The sequence below is a fragment of the Canis lupus genome, chromosome 9 (assembly GCF_048164855.1).
Source record: "Canis lupus baileyi chromosome 9, mCanLup2.hap1, whole genome shotgun sequence".
Classification (NCBI taxonomy): Eukaryota; Metazoa; Chordata; class Mammalia; order Carnivora; family Canidae; genus Canis; species Canis lupus.
Window position 1 is genome coordinate 15,888,630 of NC_132846.1, and position 15,697 is coordinate 15,904,326.

At 33.6% G+C, this 15,697-nt stretch overlaps 1 protein-coding gene across 13 annotated transcripts in view; it reads right to left on the minus strand.

Moving 5' to 3' along the window:
* The window catches only part of RALGAPA1 (Ral GTPase activating protein catalytic subunit alpha 1), a 242,244-nt gene that overhangs the window by 187,548 nt on the left and 38,999 nt on the right, over positions 1-15,697 (minus strand). For all 13 annotated transcript variants that reach the window (XM_072838277.1, XM_072838278.1, XM_072838267.1 and 10 more), the window contains exons 2-6: positions 14,439-14,549; positions 13,722-13,771; positions 8,982-9,039; positions 3,423-3,466; positions 1,887-2,064 (exon numbers count right to left, since the gene is read on the minus strand). In XM_072838277.1, coding sequence (XP_072694378.1) covers positions 1,887-2,064; positions 3,423-3,466; positions 8,982-9,039; positions 13,722-13,771; positions 14,439-14,549 — 441 coding nt within the window. The remainder of the gene's footprint in view (positions 1-1,886; positions 2,065-3,422; positions 3,467-8,981; positions 9,040-13,721; positions 13,772-14,438; positions 14,550-15,697) is intronic.

Sequence of the window (15,697 nt, forward strand, 5' to 3'; positions counted from 1 at the left end):
ATATGCAATAAATACTGCTTAAAAACGTTCTAACAACTGACTTGAAACAAACCTGAGATCATCTAACAGTCCATTCAACAACCATAAAGTTAAAAAAATAAAAAAAATAAAAAAATAAAAAAATAAACAACCATAAAGTTTAATAATCAACTGTTTCATAAGCCCTTGACTGAGATGTAACAGGGATGGAAAGACAGATAGTAAAGGGCTTAAGAGTGAATCTTACTTGAAAAAGAATTTCTACTTTAAAATTTACATTAAGTGTGTCCATTACAAAAATTCTATAGTATGATGGGAAAGAACAATAATGACCCTATTTATCAATTAAAGGACATATTATTTGGGGCACCTGGGTGGCTCAATGGTTGAGCATCTGCCTTTGGCTCAGGTTGTGATCCCTCGATCCTGGAACTGAGTCCCACATCAGGCCCCCACAGGGAGCCTGCTTCTCCCTCTGCCTCTCTAAGTCTCTCATGAATAAACAAAATCTTAAAAAAAAAAAAAAGGGATTAAAAAAAATAAAGGACATATTATTTTAGTAACGACCATGTTCAATGTTCACTCTGTAAAGTAGCCCCTTTATTCAAAGAATGAAATGCTATTTCCCTCTCAAAAAGGATAGCATATTGGACGCCTGGGTGGCTCAGTGGTTGAGCATCTGCCTTTGGCTCAGGTCGTGATCCCAGGGTCCTGGGATCAAGTCCTGTATCAGGCTCCTGGCAGGGAGTCTGCTTCTCCTTCTCTTTCTCTGCCTCTCTCTCTGTTCTCTCATGAATATATAAATAAAATCTTCAAAAAAAGAATTTAAAAAAATAAAGGACATATTATTCTAGTATTGACCAGGCTCACTCTGCCTCTGTGTCTTTCTTGAATAAATAAATAAAATGTAAAAAAAAAGGACAGCATCTTAGTTCCTTGATTACAAAAATCCATGTATAAAATAAGAAACGTGACCATTTTCTAAAATTTTCAGATAGTCAAAAACATTCATTATAACAAATGTAAATTCAAGAAAATTGACCACCAACTAGCTAAAGTCTCTTAAATATTTCCTAAACAGCAACTAGTACAGGCAGATTCCTAAACCGGTTTCTCAGTAAATACTAGCCAAGTAATTAAGCTCACAAAAATAGTTTTTGTTACAGTCCTCTTGGCACAAAGTAAAATACTCTTGTACTTCAATGTACATCCAAATTAACTCAAGGATACAGGATAACACATGAGAATTAGAAGTGAAAGATAAACGTAAAACAGCTTATATTAACCATGTATTTCTGATGCTTTGACATCAGGAGCCTTGTTGGCCAGGGAGAGAATGTCCCCCTCCCTCTGGGATAAACATAATTCCCAGCGATAGTAAAGATGGGCCTGAGAACATGCCTTTCACATGCAAACCAACCAGTCCAGAGTCCATACCTCCACCCCACTTCTATTGGGCTATCTTACTCAAGGCCACTATCCCCCTGACCTAATCACCCAAGGTACCTGGGTGACAATGAGGAACAATCTCTCTACACCTAAGCCTGCTGAAATTATCTAAACAAGTCAATTATAGGACTGCTCACACTGCCTCACCATGTTCCTACCTACAGAAATCATAATAAGGGCTCTTGCCTATGATGCCCTACCCCTGACTGACCCTAGAACTTCCCTGTGTAGCCACCCTCCCTAGTGTGGCATGCCCTCTTCCCTTGGGAAACGTAACTATTTCTTTATGGCAATCATCTTCTGATCTGCTGGATTCATCATAAGTGAAAAATAATAAAACCTGTATTTTGAAACTTGGCCTTGAATTACCCAGTTAATAAATATACAGACATTTTAAAATTATATTAACTACAAAGAAAAATTTAAAGTACTGATGGATAAGATCTCATGAATCTTACTTTCTTGAAGGTTGAGTGGAGGATTAATGAGATTATCTAAAGTTCGAGGTCCATATTCAGATTGTAGTGCTGAAAATCCAGGAATTAAGCATGAAAACATCCAAAGCTGTTCTTTGCTACAGTTATTCTGAAGAGCTTGCAACCATAATAAGAAAAGACGAACACCCTCTCGTCTGATCTAAAATAAAATGAAAACCAGTATTTTTACTTATAATGAAAATATTATCTTACTTTTAAGACCAAAATTCCCTAGAAGATGATTAGAGAATGGTACTTTGCAAAAGAGAGGAAGGAAAAGAGGGAAAAGGAGAAAAGGAAGGTGAGAAGGAAAGAGGAAGGGCTACAATACCCATGTCATTTACTGAGCCCTAAATTTTTTTTTCTTTTTGTGCTGAGCCCTTATTATTTCTAAATTTAAATTCATGGATTTTGAACAAATACAGAATAAACTTAACCTCTAACTACTTAAAGCTATCAGGTAATGTTTATTCTAAAATTTCCATTTGTAAAGAAAAAAAATCAGAAAATTATTTCCTTCTTGTTTACCTCCCTCTTTCCCAGCACCACTGGTCTAATCCAAGAAGCAAAAAGAAAGAAAAACTGTTCTTTGTACAATGAGTTTGGTAGAAAGTGGAATCGTTATGGGGATCCTGGTGTCCTGCTAAATCAATGTTCTTGTCCTTCAAAAACTTACCTACCACTCTCTGAAATTATCATCTACTTATTTTTTGCTGCTAAACTGCAAAGCAGAAATTCTGACCTATTACTATATTCTAAGCACCTAGAACACCCCATATACAAAAGACATCAAATATTCCAATCAATGAATAAATTCTCTCCCAGGAAGAGAACAGGAAAAGAGAAAAACATTCAGCATCTGACAGACAAAACACAAAGTTCTTCACTAAGCTAATTTCACTGGCAGCTTTGGAAATTGCCCTACCACAGCTTGGTAAATGGCCACTGTCAAAGCTGTTAAACAGCTGTCACCCTCACGGTTTAAAGAGATAACAAGAAAACAATTAGGAAGGCTTATTCCTTTGTACTGCTATATCAAGCCTTGACACCAAACCTACCCACAATCTGAAACTTTCACTTAACTACAACAAGATACTTTTGCTTGCACTGGGTAGCTTCTCTTAACCATAGCACAGTGAGATAATGAAGAAGAAGTAAAACCAACTTTTAAAATGTAGATCCTCTATTTTTCCCTACATCTTAGAATAGTTATGGTAATATAAAGAATAATTTTTTGAATGACTAAATAATTTTTGTCTTCTGGGGAACAGTGAGTAAAGTATTCCTAGTGAATCACTAAATGCAGTGGCAAACAATAGTTTTTCAACAGCCTGGTCAATCCAGTATGTATTTTCACACATACTATGTTGCTCTATTTTAAGTCAATTCACTTCAACTAAGTGAACTAAAGACAATTCAAAATTCTTTAGGAAAAAAGTTGATGTAGAAAAGGTAGAACAAGAAACTATATGCTTTACTCATAGTTTTTTAAAAGTCATAGAAAAAAATTATTTATACCTTCAAGGAGTTTCCTGTGTGGAGTAGTTTCTTTAAAATCAATCCTGAAAAGAAAACATGATTTAAAATATTCATATTTTCTTAGTTGTTTCCAAATGTCAGAGTTCTCGGTCAGACTTGAAAACATTTTAATACAAGTCCTTGGCAACCTCCAAATTATTCTTGGTGACCCTGATATCCCTCTGGCCATAATCTTGGGACCAGAAGGGCATATAGAGTCACCTTTTCAACACCCAGTCTATTGGAATTAAACATGATTTAGTCTATTGAAACAAACCATAATCTCAAAATTGCATTTAATATAACCACCTCTGTATATCTCTTATTTAAGACTAAGAATATAATTAAATGCTTTCTATATCATTAATATACATAAAAACTACTGTAGGAAATTTCCATTTAGTTAACCACATGAACTTCTACAATAATTCCTAACATTTTCATTGTAATACTTTGCTTTTTCAGAATATTCAAAGCCATCTTTAATACTTTTTAAAAATTATACAATATTTCTACTCTATAATGAAACACTGAAATTACACTAACAAACATCCAAAGGCCCACCAGTTGGTCTAAAGAAACCTACTAAGCACAGTCCTATGTTTCTTATACTTTCAAAATTTCATTTATTTACCTTATCTATGATGTTCTATCTACCAAGTATCATGGAAGCGTCCTTATAAACCAGGCCAAAGGGGCAGCCCCGGTGGCTCAGTGGTTTAGCGCTGCCTTCAGCCCAGGGCCTGATCCTGGAGACCCAGGATCAAGTCCCACGTCCCTGCATGGAGCCTGCTTCTCCCTCTGCCTGTGTCTCTGCCCCTCTCTCTCTGTCTCTCATGAATAAATAAATAAAATCTTAAAAAAAAAAAAACCAACACGTCAAATCAATCTCCTCCTACTTTCCCCAGAAAAAAACATTATCCAGATTTTGGTATTAATTACTTCCAAAATATTTTTATATTAAGGCTATTTATTTATAAATCAATAAAATATTTAGAATTCATGTATTTTTTTAAAGATTTATTTATGATAGAGAGAGAGGCAGAGACACAGGTGGAGGGAGAAGCAGGCCCCATGCTGGAAGCCCGACACAGGACTCGATCCTGGGACTCCAGGATCGCGCCCTGGGCCAAAGGCAGGTGCTAAACCAGAACAAGAATTTCTTCCATAGCTATTTGTTCTAATCCTATTTTTTATTCTAATATCAAGATTACACACATACAAGACACATACACACACAGATCAAGCCAGGATTTTATTTGGTTAAGTTTTATTTGTCATACAAAAATAAGCTTTAATATTTCAAATAAAACTATGTTGATTTGTCTCAGTCCTCTTCTTCTGTTTGCACAAATTCAATTTCTTAAAGCAATACTATGTAAACCTCAGCCTTTAATCAGCTCTCCTAAAAGGATCTATACATGTTAAATGCAGTGTGGATTGGATTTTAGAACAACAACAAAAAAAGAACGTAAGTGGAAAAGTAATCAAATCTGATTGTTTGAAATTTAATAGTTTAAAAAAAACTTTTACATTTATATATGCTATCATACAAAATGAGACTATAAGTTACTTTTCTTTTTTTTTTTTTTTTTTTTTTTTTTGAGAGAAACAAAGCGCAGGAGTACAAAAGCAGCACAGGGTGGTAGCAGGGGAGGGCTGAATCTTAAGCAAGCACCACACTCAGCACAGAGCCCTACTTGGGGCTCAAGCTCATAACCCTGAGACCACAACCCGAGCCAAAATCAAGAGTGAGCCACCCAGGTGCCCGAAGTTACTTTTCACATCCAACGCTAGCTTCTGAAATTTATCTGTAGTGATCTATATAGCTCTCATTAATTCACTTTAACTGCTATATACTATTCCATTCCCTATGATTAATCTTATTTTATGTTAGGACATTTGTTTCCAAATTTTTGCTATTCCCAGGAATACTATAATAAAGGTTCTGTCATAGCTATAAAAATACCTAACACTATACTTAATGGTGAAAGAATAACTGTTTTCTCTCACACATTAGGAATGATGCAAGAGTATCTATCTGCTTTCACCACTTTTATTCAACACTATACTAGAGAATAAAAAAAAAGAGAATAGAAGGAAGGTAGGAAGGAAGAAAGAAAAAGAAATTAGATACTAAATTGGAACTAAAAAGATACTAAATTGGAAATATAAAAATAAAACTATCTTAAATTGCAGCTGACATGTTCCTATACACAGAAAGTTGAAAGGAATCTACAATAAAACAAATAGAATAAAGAAGTTATAATTAACTGGTAATAATACAAATGCCCATGAATTGGAGAGTAGATAAAACATGATATATCCATGAGAGAATACTATACAGCAATAAAAAGAAATGATGATACATGCTATAATATGGAAAACAAACAAAAATTATGCTAAGTGAAAGAAGCCAGATGCAAGCCACTATAAATTGTATGATTTCATTTACATGAAATGTCAAAAAAAAAAAAAAGACATTTATTGAGCACAGAAAGCAGACTGTGGTGGTGAGAAACGTACTAACTGTAAATGAGCTTGAAGGAATATCACAGGGTGAGATAATGCTCTAAAACTAGACAGTGGTGACTAAATATTTATTTAAAATCACTGAACTATTTATTTAAATAGATGAATTTTACCTCTATGAATTATACTTGAATAAAGCTACTTAAAAAAAATAAACTAGTCATTGATTTATTTTCCTTCATATGTAAGGCAGAAATCAAAACAGTTTTAGGATTTTTCTAGATGACAAAGAAAAATGACCACTTCTGTATCTTCTCAAGTTAGGTATTATTGGAATATTATTAACCATGGCAAGTAGAGAGCCTAAAGCTCTTTTGGAAATTTAAGGCTACATTTCTTAGAAGCTACAATAAAGTTGGGAAGTTCAGATGTATCAAAAAAAAGTTTCTTCATAAACAACCTTCAAAGACATTTTTATGATTATGAAACACAAAACAGGATTTCACTATTTTATTGAGTACCTTATTATGTGCTTATCACCAATTCACATCTCTTCTATGATATAAAGTATATTCAAATATTTTGCCAATTTTTAAATATTTGTCTTATCGAGTTCTAAGAGTTCCTTATTTATAATGGGTACATTATATTTAGTCTCAAACTCTATCTAAAAAGTTTATTCTAAATGGCTTCACTACTCAGGATTTTATCTTTTTTAGCCCCTGTATCAATATCCTTCCTAGATGTCCAAAGTTCCTTTTGTTTCTGGAACTAATTGGGAAGGCTTACAATTTCAAAGTCCCACAAAAGATTTTTTTTTTTTTTTTTTTTTAAAGATAAAACCTGTTTTACTCATCTAATCATTAGTTAACAGACACTGGCTTATTTCCACCTTTTGGCTATTATGAAAAATAGTGCTATGAACATTAGAGTATGTTTCTTTACAGACCTATGTTTTCCTTTCTCTTGGGTATATACATGGGTATAGAATTGCTGGGCCATACAGGAGCTCTATGTTTAGTATTTTGAGTAACTGCCAGACTGGTTTCCTTTTTTTATTTTTATTTAAATTCAATTAGCCAACATACAGTATGTCATTACTTTCAGATATAGTGTTCAATAATCCATCAGTTGTGTATTACACTTAGTGCTCATCATATCACGTGCCTTCCTTAATGCCCATTACCCAGTTACCCCATCCCCTCACCCACCTCCCTTTCAGCAAGCAAACCTCAATTTATATCCCAGACTTAAGAGTCTCTTGTGGTTTATCTCCCTCTCTGATTTCTTCCCATTCAGTTTCCCCTCTCTTCCCTTATGATCCTCTACACTATTTAAGTGAAACTATATGATAGATAATTGTCTTTCTCCTATTAGTTCACTTAGCATAATACCCTCCAGTTCCATCCATGTCAATGTAAATGGTAGGTATTCATCCCTTCTGATGGCTGAGTAATATTCCATTGTATATATTTACCATATCTTCTTTATCCATTCATCTGTCGAAGGACATCGTGGCTCCTTCCACAGTTTGGCTATTGTGGACATTGCTGCTATGAATATTGAGGTACAGGTGCCCCTTCATTTCACCACATCTATATCTTTGGGGTAAATATCCATTAGAGCAATTGCTGGGTCACAGGGTAGCTCTATTTTTAAGTCTTTGAGGAATCTCCATACTGTTTTCCAGAGTGGCTATATCAGCTTGCATTCCCACCAACAGTGTAAGAGAGTTCCCCTTTTTTCCACATCCTTGCCAACATTTGTTGCTTCTTGTCTTGTTAATTTTAGCCCATCTAACTGGTGTAAAATAGTATCTCACTGCAGTTTTGATTTATATTTCCCTGATGACAAGGGTTGTTGAGCCTTTTTTCATGTGTCTGTTGGCCATTTGTATGTCTTCTTTGGAGAAATGGCTAGACAGGTTTTCAAAGCAGCTGCAGCATTTTATATTCCCACAAGAGTGTTCGAGGGTCCCAAGTTCTCCATGGCCTCACCAATGCTTGTTATTTTCTTGCTTATCATCATCCTAGTAGATGTGAAGTGATATCTCCTTATAGTTGTGTTTTACTTTTCCCTACAAATGATGCATATTTTCATGTGCTTATTGGTCATTTGTATATCTTGGAGAAATGTCTATTCAAATCCCATGCCTGTTTTTAAATTGTGTCCAGAAAATATTTCACTTGCCATAATGGATTAAGAAATGTGAGGCCTAAATAAAATCTATGACTTTCTTTTTTAAGAGAAACAAATACACATTTTACAAATGAATGTAAGGCCTATAACATTCTACTTAAACGATGTAGATAGGGTGACCACCCACATACTTCACATGAGAGAAGGGTCAGAAGAATAATTAGCAATCAAACCTGACACCATTGAGATACCTAAACCAGAGCCACCAATTGCTTACCTGCAGACTCCTTTCTAATGATAGAGGGGGAAAATGTCTTAGAACAAGAGCTTAAGAGCCCTGTGGTGATACTGTTATTGTTAAAAGACCAGACTCCAAGCCGGCAAGCACCCTGGCTTAGTTCAAGGTAACAGAAAGTCTGTGGTCTCCTCTCTACGTAGTCTCTGACAGTAATCCACAGCAGGGTTTTTTTTCTCCCTTTTTCTTTTTGGCCTCATTCCATGATCTCAAAAGTTCTACTCTGGCCCTTCAAGCAAAGGTTAGTTCTAGTTCCCACCACTATTGTCTGTGGAACAAACTGCCAGGTGACACTGCTTGCTTTCGAATCCGGAGCCCAAATATTCACTCTATTTGACACTTTACATTTCTGTTCCATTTTTTATTCTGAGATGTTTGTTTTCCTGCTTTTATTTTTTTGGTTTTATAGTTTTATCATCATTACTAAAGTAAAGAAACAGACAGATCAAAGAAATTTAATATGCCATTTGACTGGAAATCCTTCATTTATATTTTTATCTTACACTTCCAGTAAATGCAGTCCTGCATTCTTTATATCGTTTTTACCAAAGCATAAACTATAAATTCATTTCAAATGCTGACCAACTCACTACAGAGCATTTTCATATATTATCATTTATGTCAAATGTGAAATACATATTCAAATTACTTACCAATACTGTGAAACTGCCATCGCTGATGAATTCTTTCTGGAAGAAGTTGTAAAATTTTCTAAAAATCAGTATGAATAAAACAAAAGAATGAAAAGCAAATAATGAGTCCATATTCTGTGCAATGTGAAAAACTAAACAAAAAGCTTATGCCTTTAAGAGTTTCTATGTAAAAGAGCATCACAAACACAAAATAGCATTTAAACTAATCTGACAGTACTTGCTCTATTTCAGCACGGACACACTGATCAATATTTGAAAACACCAAAAAAAAAAAAAAAACCCACAAAAAAACAAAACCAACAAGTTATACTAACGAAGACTTGGGAAAAAAATTAATGAAAGTTATCGTCTAAAATGATGTGGAAAGTAAATTTCTCTTTATGGATTAAACACCAACTCTAATATATTTCAAAATGATCATTTACTATTCTCAGAATTTCCGTATTGTGGATATTACTGATAAATTTTGAATTCTCTCAGACACTATTATTTGTGACATTTTGTCTCATTTTGAATAGTTCTTCCTCGTTTTGATAAAAGTAGGGAAAATATTTTGATTTCAAAAAAAATCACATCAAATATTTATACTGATTTGTGTGAACCCAAAGATACTTATATCTATGATGATTATAGGTATAAGAACAATGTTTAAAAATTCAGGATCCTTACAATTAAGCTAATACAGGTTTCCATTAATGTGGAATAAACACTTTTTATAGGTAATGCTTTCAAAACGTTACCTTTAATTCCCTTTACAAATTTCTTCTGTGTGAATTATTCTAATTCAAAAACTGCCTTACTATGCTACTAAATGATGCTATCAGTGCTTATCTGCTTGCTGAATGAGTTTTGTGTGTATGTTTCTTATTACTGCTGCTCTTACTACTGTTATTCTTTTTTTTTTTCTAAAGATTTTATTTATTCATAGAGACACACACACAGAGAGAGGCAGAGACACAGGCAGAGGGAGAAGCAGGCTCCATGCAGGAAGCCCGACATGGGACTCGATCCTGGGTCTCCAGGATCACACCTCAGGCCACAGATGGCACTAAACCGCTGCACCACGGGGGCTGCCCACTACTGTTATTCTTTAGAAATGACATTAACCAAATGTTCATAAGGGCCAAACACTAGACATTTAATATAACAGTATCTCATTAGTCCATTCTAAAGAGAGAGTTTATTAATCTCATTTTTTAAAAATGAGAAAATGGGTTAAGTAATGTGCTTAAGTAGAAAGTGGAAGAAACTGATTCCAATCTTGATATGCTTAATCCAAAATGTGACTTTTATACTATTCTGTCCAAAAGATACTATGCATGTTTTATACTCCTCTATCTTCCACTTGATATGATCTTATTTATTTAGTCCATCTCATACAAGAGGATGAGATACACAAACGTCTTTACCTTTGCCTCTTCATATTTCTCTAGACAACAACTGTGTAATTGTATTTATTTTGTTGTGGAAAGAGACAAAATTATAAGCTGATAAGTTTGTAAACTAATCAAAAACATCCCTAAATTATGACTATTGCACTTCAGATTAAATCCCTTGTAAATAAACATGTCTTTATTTTTATGTGGTTACCATAAAGATGAAAGAAACCATGTCTAGTCAGGGAAGAAAACATTATAAATCCTGTATCATATTATTAACACTACATAATGGTGGGTTTTTTTTACTACAAAAAGAGGAACTCAATTTTTATAAATTTCTTGATTTTTAAAAATCATCATTAGTCTCTAAAGGTACAGGTCAGATGTTATTGTCCCCATTATAAGTAGAAAAACATCAGCACATAGGTTATATTATTTTTTCCAAAAGATGAAAGCCCTGTAACTAACATCTTTATATTCTAAAACAAAAATCACTTACTAAAAACAATTAATCAGTATATATTATATACAGGAAACTAAACATTATTTTTTAATAGAAGGAAGGTCCTAAAAGATCTTCCATTAACTAATCAATCCATCTCAGTTTCCTGAACACAGGACAAGCATGAATGCCTGAAGGAACATTTCCTAGAAATTATTATCTTGCCTACTCTGTTGATAATTTTTTTTAACTTATTTTTCAATCTTGATGTCTTTTATTTCCTTTTCTTGCTAGCGGCCCTGGCTAGAATCAAGTGTAATATTCAATAGAAATGGCAAGAGGGGTACCCTCGTTTTGATTTTTTATTTTTGTGTTATTTTTAGGTGGAGATAGAATTATATTTTTATGCATTTGACACCACAAAATTGGTAATACTATAAAATAGTTCAGTGTTTTACAAATTATTGTTCTATATTACTTTGGATTGGGGTGGGACAAGTCCTTATTGTTAAATAAGCAGGAAATAGCAACATTTGATGCTATACTAAACTTTACATTTTATTTTTGGCATACTGATAAAAATTAAGATCTCCTCACTTTTAAAATAACTCCTGCCTCTTCATTCTTTTTTTTTTTTTTTTAAGATTTATTTATTTATTCATAATAGAGAGAGAGGCAGAGACACAGGCAGGGCTCCATGCCAGGAGCCCGACATGGGACTCGATCCTGGGACTCCAAGAGCGCACCTTGGGCAAAAGGCAGGCGCCAAACCACTGAGCCACCCAGGATCCCCGCCCCCCTCCCGTCTTTCAAATCAAGCAATGAAAGGAGCATTCAAGGTATCCAAAATTAGGTATGGTCTTAAACGTGTTACTTCTGTAGATGTCCTATAGCAAGTTGACAAAGTTTCAATTTATTCCCATTTTGTTAAGTGTTTTATCGTGAAAAAGTACTGGATTTTTCCAAATGCTTTTTCTCTGTCTGTTGATAATATATTTTTTGTCTTTTATTCCATTATTATTACACTTATTATATACAATTAGTTGATTAATTTTTAGATATTAAACTTTTTATTTCTTAGATAAGTCTCACTTGGTCATGTTATGTCATCCTTTTTATATGCATCTTGGTTTGGTTCACCTTTCTTTTGAGGATTTTATATCAATAGTCATGAAAATATTTTATTATAATTCTCTTTCCTTGTAATGTTTTTGTGTGGTTTTCATTGGGTAATACTGGCCTCATAGAATGAACTCTGAAATGAACCTCTTATTTTTTAAAGAATTTGTGAAAAACTGGTATTTTTCTTTAAATGTCTGGTTAAAATTCACTAGTGAAATCATCTGGGTCTGGGCTTTTCTTGGTGGGATTTTATTTAAATACTAACGCATTTTTTTTTTTACTAGTTGTAGGTCTTTCAGGTTTTCTATTTCTTTTTGAATCAATTCCATTGCTTTGTGTCTTTATAAAAACATATTAATTTTATATATTAAATTTGTTGCCATCCAATTGGTCATAGTATTCTCTTAGAATCCTTACAATTTCTGTAAGGTTGGTAGTAATATTCCTTTTTAATTCCTGAATTTGGTTATTTAATTCCTCAATCTTTTTACTTAGTCAGTATGGCTAAATATTAGTATTCTTGATCTTTTGAGTGAACTGACTTCCAGTTCTGTTGGTTTTCTCCATTTTTAAAATCTTTCTTCCATTTATTTCTGCTATAATCTTTATTATCTCCTTTAACCCACTTGCTTTGGGTTTAATTTGCTCTTCTTTTTCTAGTTTCTTAAGGTGGAAGCTCAGGCAATTGATGTGATATCATTCTTCCTTTAAGTCTATAACTATAAATTTTCCTCTGAGTGCTTGGTTACCTGCATTCCTTAAGTTGTGGTATGTCATAACTTTCTATAAGCACTGATTATTTGGGGGTGTGTTCGTTAATTTCCACATATTTGTGAATTACAAATTTCCTTGTTACTGATTTCCTCATTTAATTCTAGATTAGAGCACATAATTTGAATGACTTCTGATACTTTCATTCTTTCTCAAAACATCTATGTTTTTAACATTCCCATTGTAAACAGATCAAACAAACACGTGGAGAAAGAAATATAAGCAAATTCCTTAGGGACAATCATTACTGAAAATAAAGCAGAATAGGTACCAACACCAGTTACTTCCACCTGAAACTCTTAAAAAAACAAAAACAAAAACCTTTCTTTTTTCAACTGTGACTAAATCAATAACTCAACACCTAAGAAAGAATTCAGGTGTTCAAATTCTTCTAAACTCTATAAAAGTACCCAAAGTATAAAACAGTGAATTATTTTTAATTACCAATAGACCAATAACTCAATCTTGAGACACGGATTTCCAATTCTTTACTGTCTTTTAAAATTACAAGATCTAATCCTGGCTTTATCCAGAATTCTGAATTCTTGATAAAGATCAGAATGCTCCTTTCATTGCTTGATTTGAAAGACAGAATGAAGAGGCAGGGACTTATTTTAAAAGTGAGGGGATCCTAACTTTTATCAGTATGCCAAAAATAAAATGTAAAGTTTAGTATAGCATCAAATGTTGGTATTTCCTGTTTATTTAACAATAAAAACTTGTCCCATCCCAATCCAAAGTAATATAGAACAATAATTTGTAAAACACTGAACTATTTTATAGTATTACCAATTTTGTGGTGTCAAATGCATAAAAATATAATTCTATCTCTACCTAAAAATAACACATGTATCTCAAAAAATAAGAATTAAGTCAGGTATATTTTTAGAATAAAAACTGTGATTCAGCTCTTGGAAAGCATGGCAAATTTAGTCTTTTGATATAAGTTTTATAAGTTCAAATTGTTCCTTTGTATATTCCAAGAATTATTTTGGAGGAAAAAAACACTGATTGGCAGATACTCACCTCAAAAATAAAAAGTATAGCATCCAGTTCCTCCCTTTGAGACTTGTGACCTAAAACATTTTTACAGAAAAATATTTTAAATATTATCATTTTGTCCTCCCTGTTAACCACTTAAAAAAGCTTAAAATATTTCAAACACTATTTTCTCAGTGACTCTTGAATACAATGTTTAAAGCATATTCTGTTCAATGTACAGACAATATTATAGCATCCCTCCCTATTCTTTTCAATAATTAAATTTAGATTGTACATATTTATGTCTAAAAACAAATAACACACTGTGAAGGAGCACTTGGGTGGCTCAGCCAGTAAAAAGTGTCTGCCTTCAGCTCAGGTCATGATCTCAGGGTCCTGGGATGAGACCCACTGCTGGCTCTCTGCTCAGTGGGGAGTCTGCTTCCCCCTCCCCTTCTGCCCCTCCCCCCACTCATGCATGAGGCACACTCTCTTCCTCAAATAAATAAAAATCTTTAAAGCAAAAAAGTTGAGGAAACAGGTAAATAAACCTGACCAGGCAAAAAGCAAATCTTCCAAGCCTTCTCAAAACAATGAAGACAGTATTACTAACCCATACTTTGAGAGGGTATCTAAAAGACATTTAACAAAAAGAAGTGAAATAGTACTAAAATTCCAATGCCCAAGGTCTACTTTTAAGTGAATACTTATGACAATTATTTGAAACACCAACACAAGTCAGAACCAATTTTAACATCTTACCTTTCTGTTTAAGACTGGCTTCAATAGTCACAAAATTCTCGAAGAACACATAATATATATGTGAAAAATGTTGGTCAAAAAACTGTTTAAGATCGATAGACTCTGCGTTCTCTGAAAAGGAAATGAAAACAATTTTTAGTGATTACATAAATGTTAAATCATGTTCAGCAAATAGTCATAGTGGTGAGTTTCCTTCAAAAAAAAAAATTAAGAACTGCTCCTAAATTCCATTAAAATATTTGAGATGTGTATTTATTTATATCCTTGTTCTCACAACTTTAGTTTTTAAAGATTTTAGTTTTAATTTTAAAAACAGGTTAAGGGGTGTTTGGGTGGCTCATTCAGTTAAGCCCCTCCCCTGCCTTCAGCTCAAGTCATGTTCCCAGAGTCCTGGGATCAAGTGCCTCATCAGACTGCCTGCTCAGCAGAGTCAGCTTGTCCCTCTCCCTCTGCCCCTTCCCCTCATTCATGCTCTCTCTGGCTCTGCTCTCTCTCTCAAATAAATAAATAATTTTTAAAAAATAGGTTAGATCAGGTTATCATAATCTTTGTTTCCTCAAAAAAAAAAAAAAAAAAAAACACACAATGTCTCAGATTTATTCAAAACTTATTTTGAATATTTAACCAAATCAAGGAAAGAAGTCGTTTTAGTTCCAATTCACAGCTATGCTTCTCAACTTATCCCCAAGACAGTTTAAAATCAGTATTTCTTTTTTTTTAAGTGTGTTTTTGGGTTTTTTTGTTTGTTTGTTTGTTTTTTTCTTTAAGATTTTATTCATTCATGAGAGACAGAGAGCAAGAGAGAGGCAGAGACACAGGGAGAGGGAGACACTTCCTTCCATGGAAGGAGCCCGAAGTGGAACTCGATCCCGGGTCTCCAGAATCAGGCCCTGGGCTGAAGGCGGCGCTAAACCACTGAACCACCTGGGCTGCCCCTAAAATCAGTATTTCTAAAAGAAATTATATCTTATCTAAAATACATTTATTCAGTAAATAGGTACCTAACAAAAGACTTATAAGTAAGCATTTAAGTATTACAAAGCTTAAATAGAGATAACATTGCTTTAAAAGAATTGTCAGTATAGTCCAGGGCACACAAAAACCAAACATATAGCTGTACGCACATCAGAAAGTGTTGGGTACTGAAAGTGAAGTAACAAAGTATAATGACAACTTAGAAACACAAAATTACTTTCAAAGCTAAAAGAAGGTAGAGAAAGAAGGAAAACTTAACAGAGAATTTATTATTTGAAAAGACT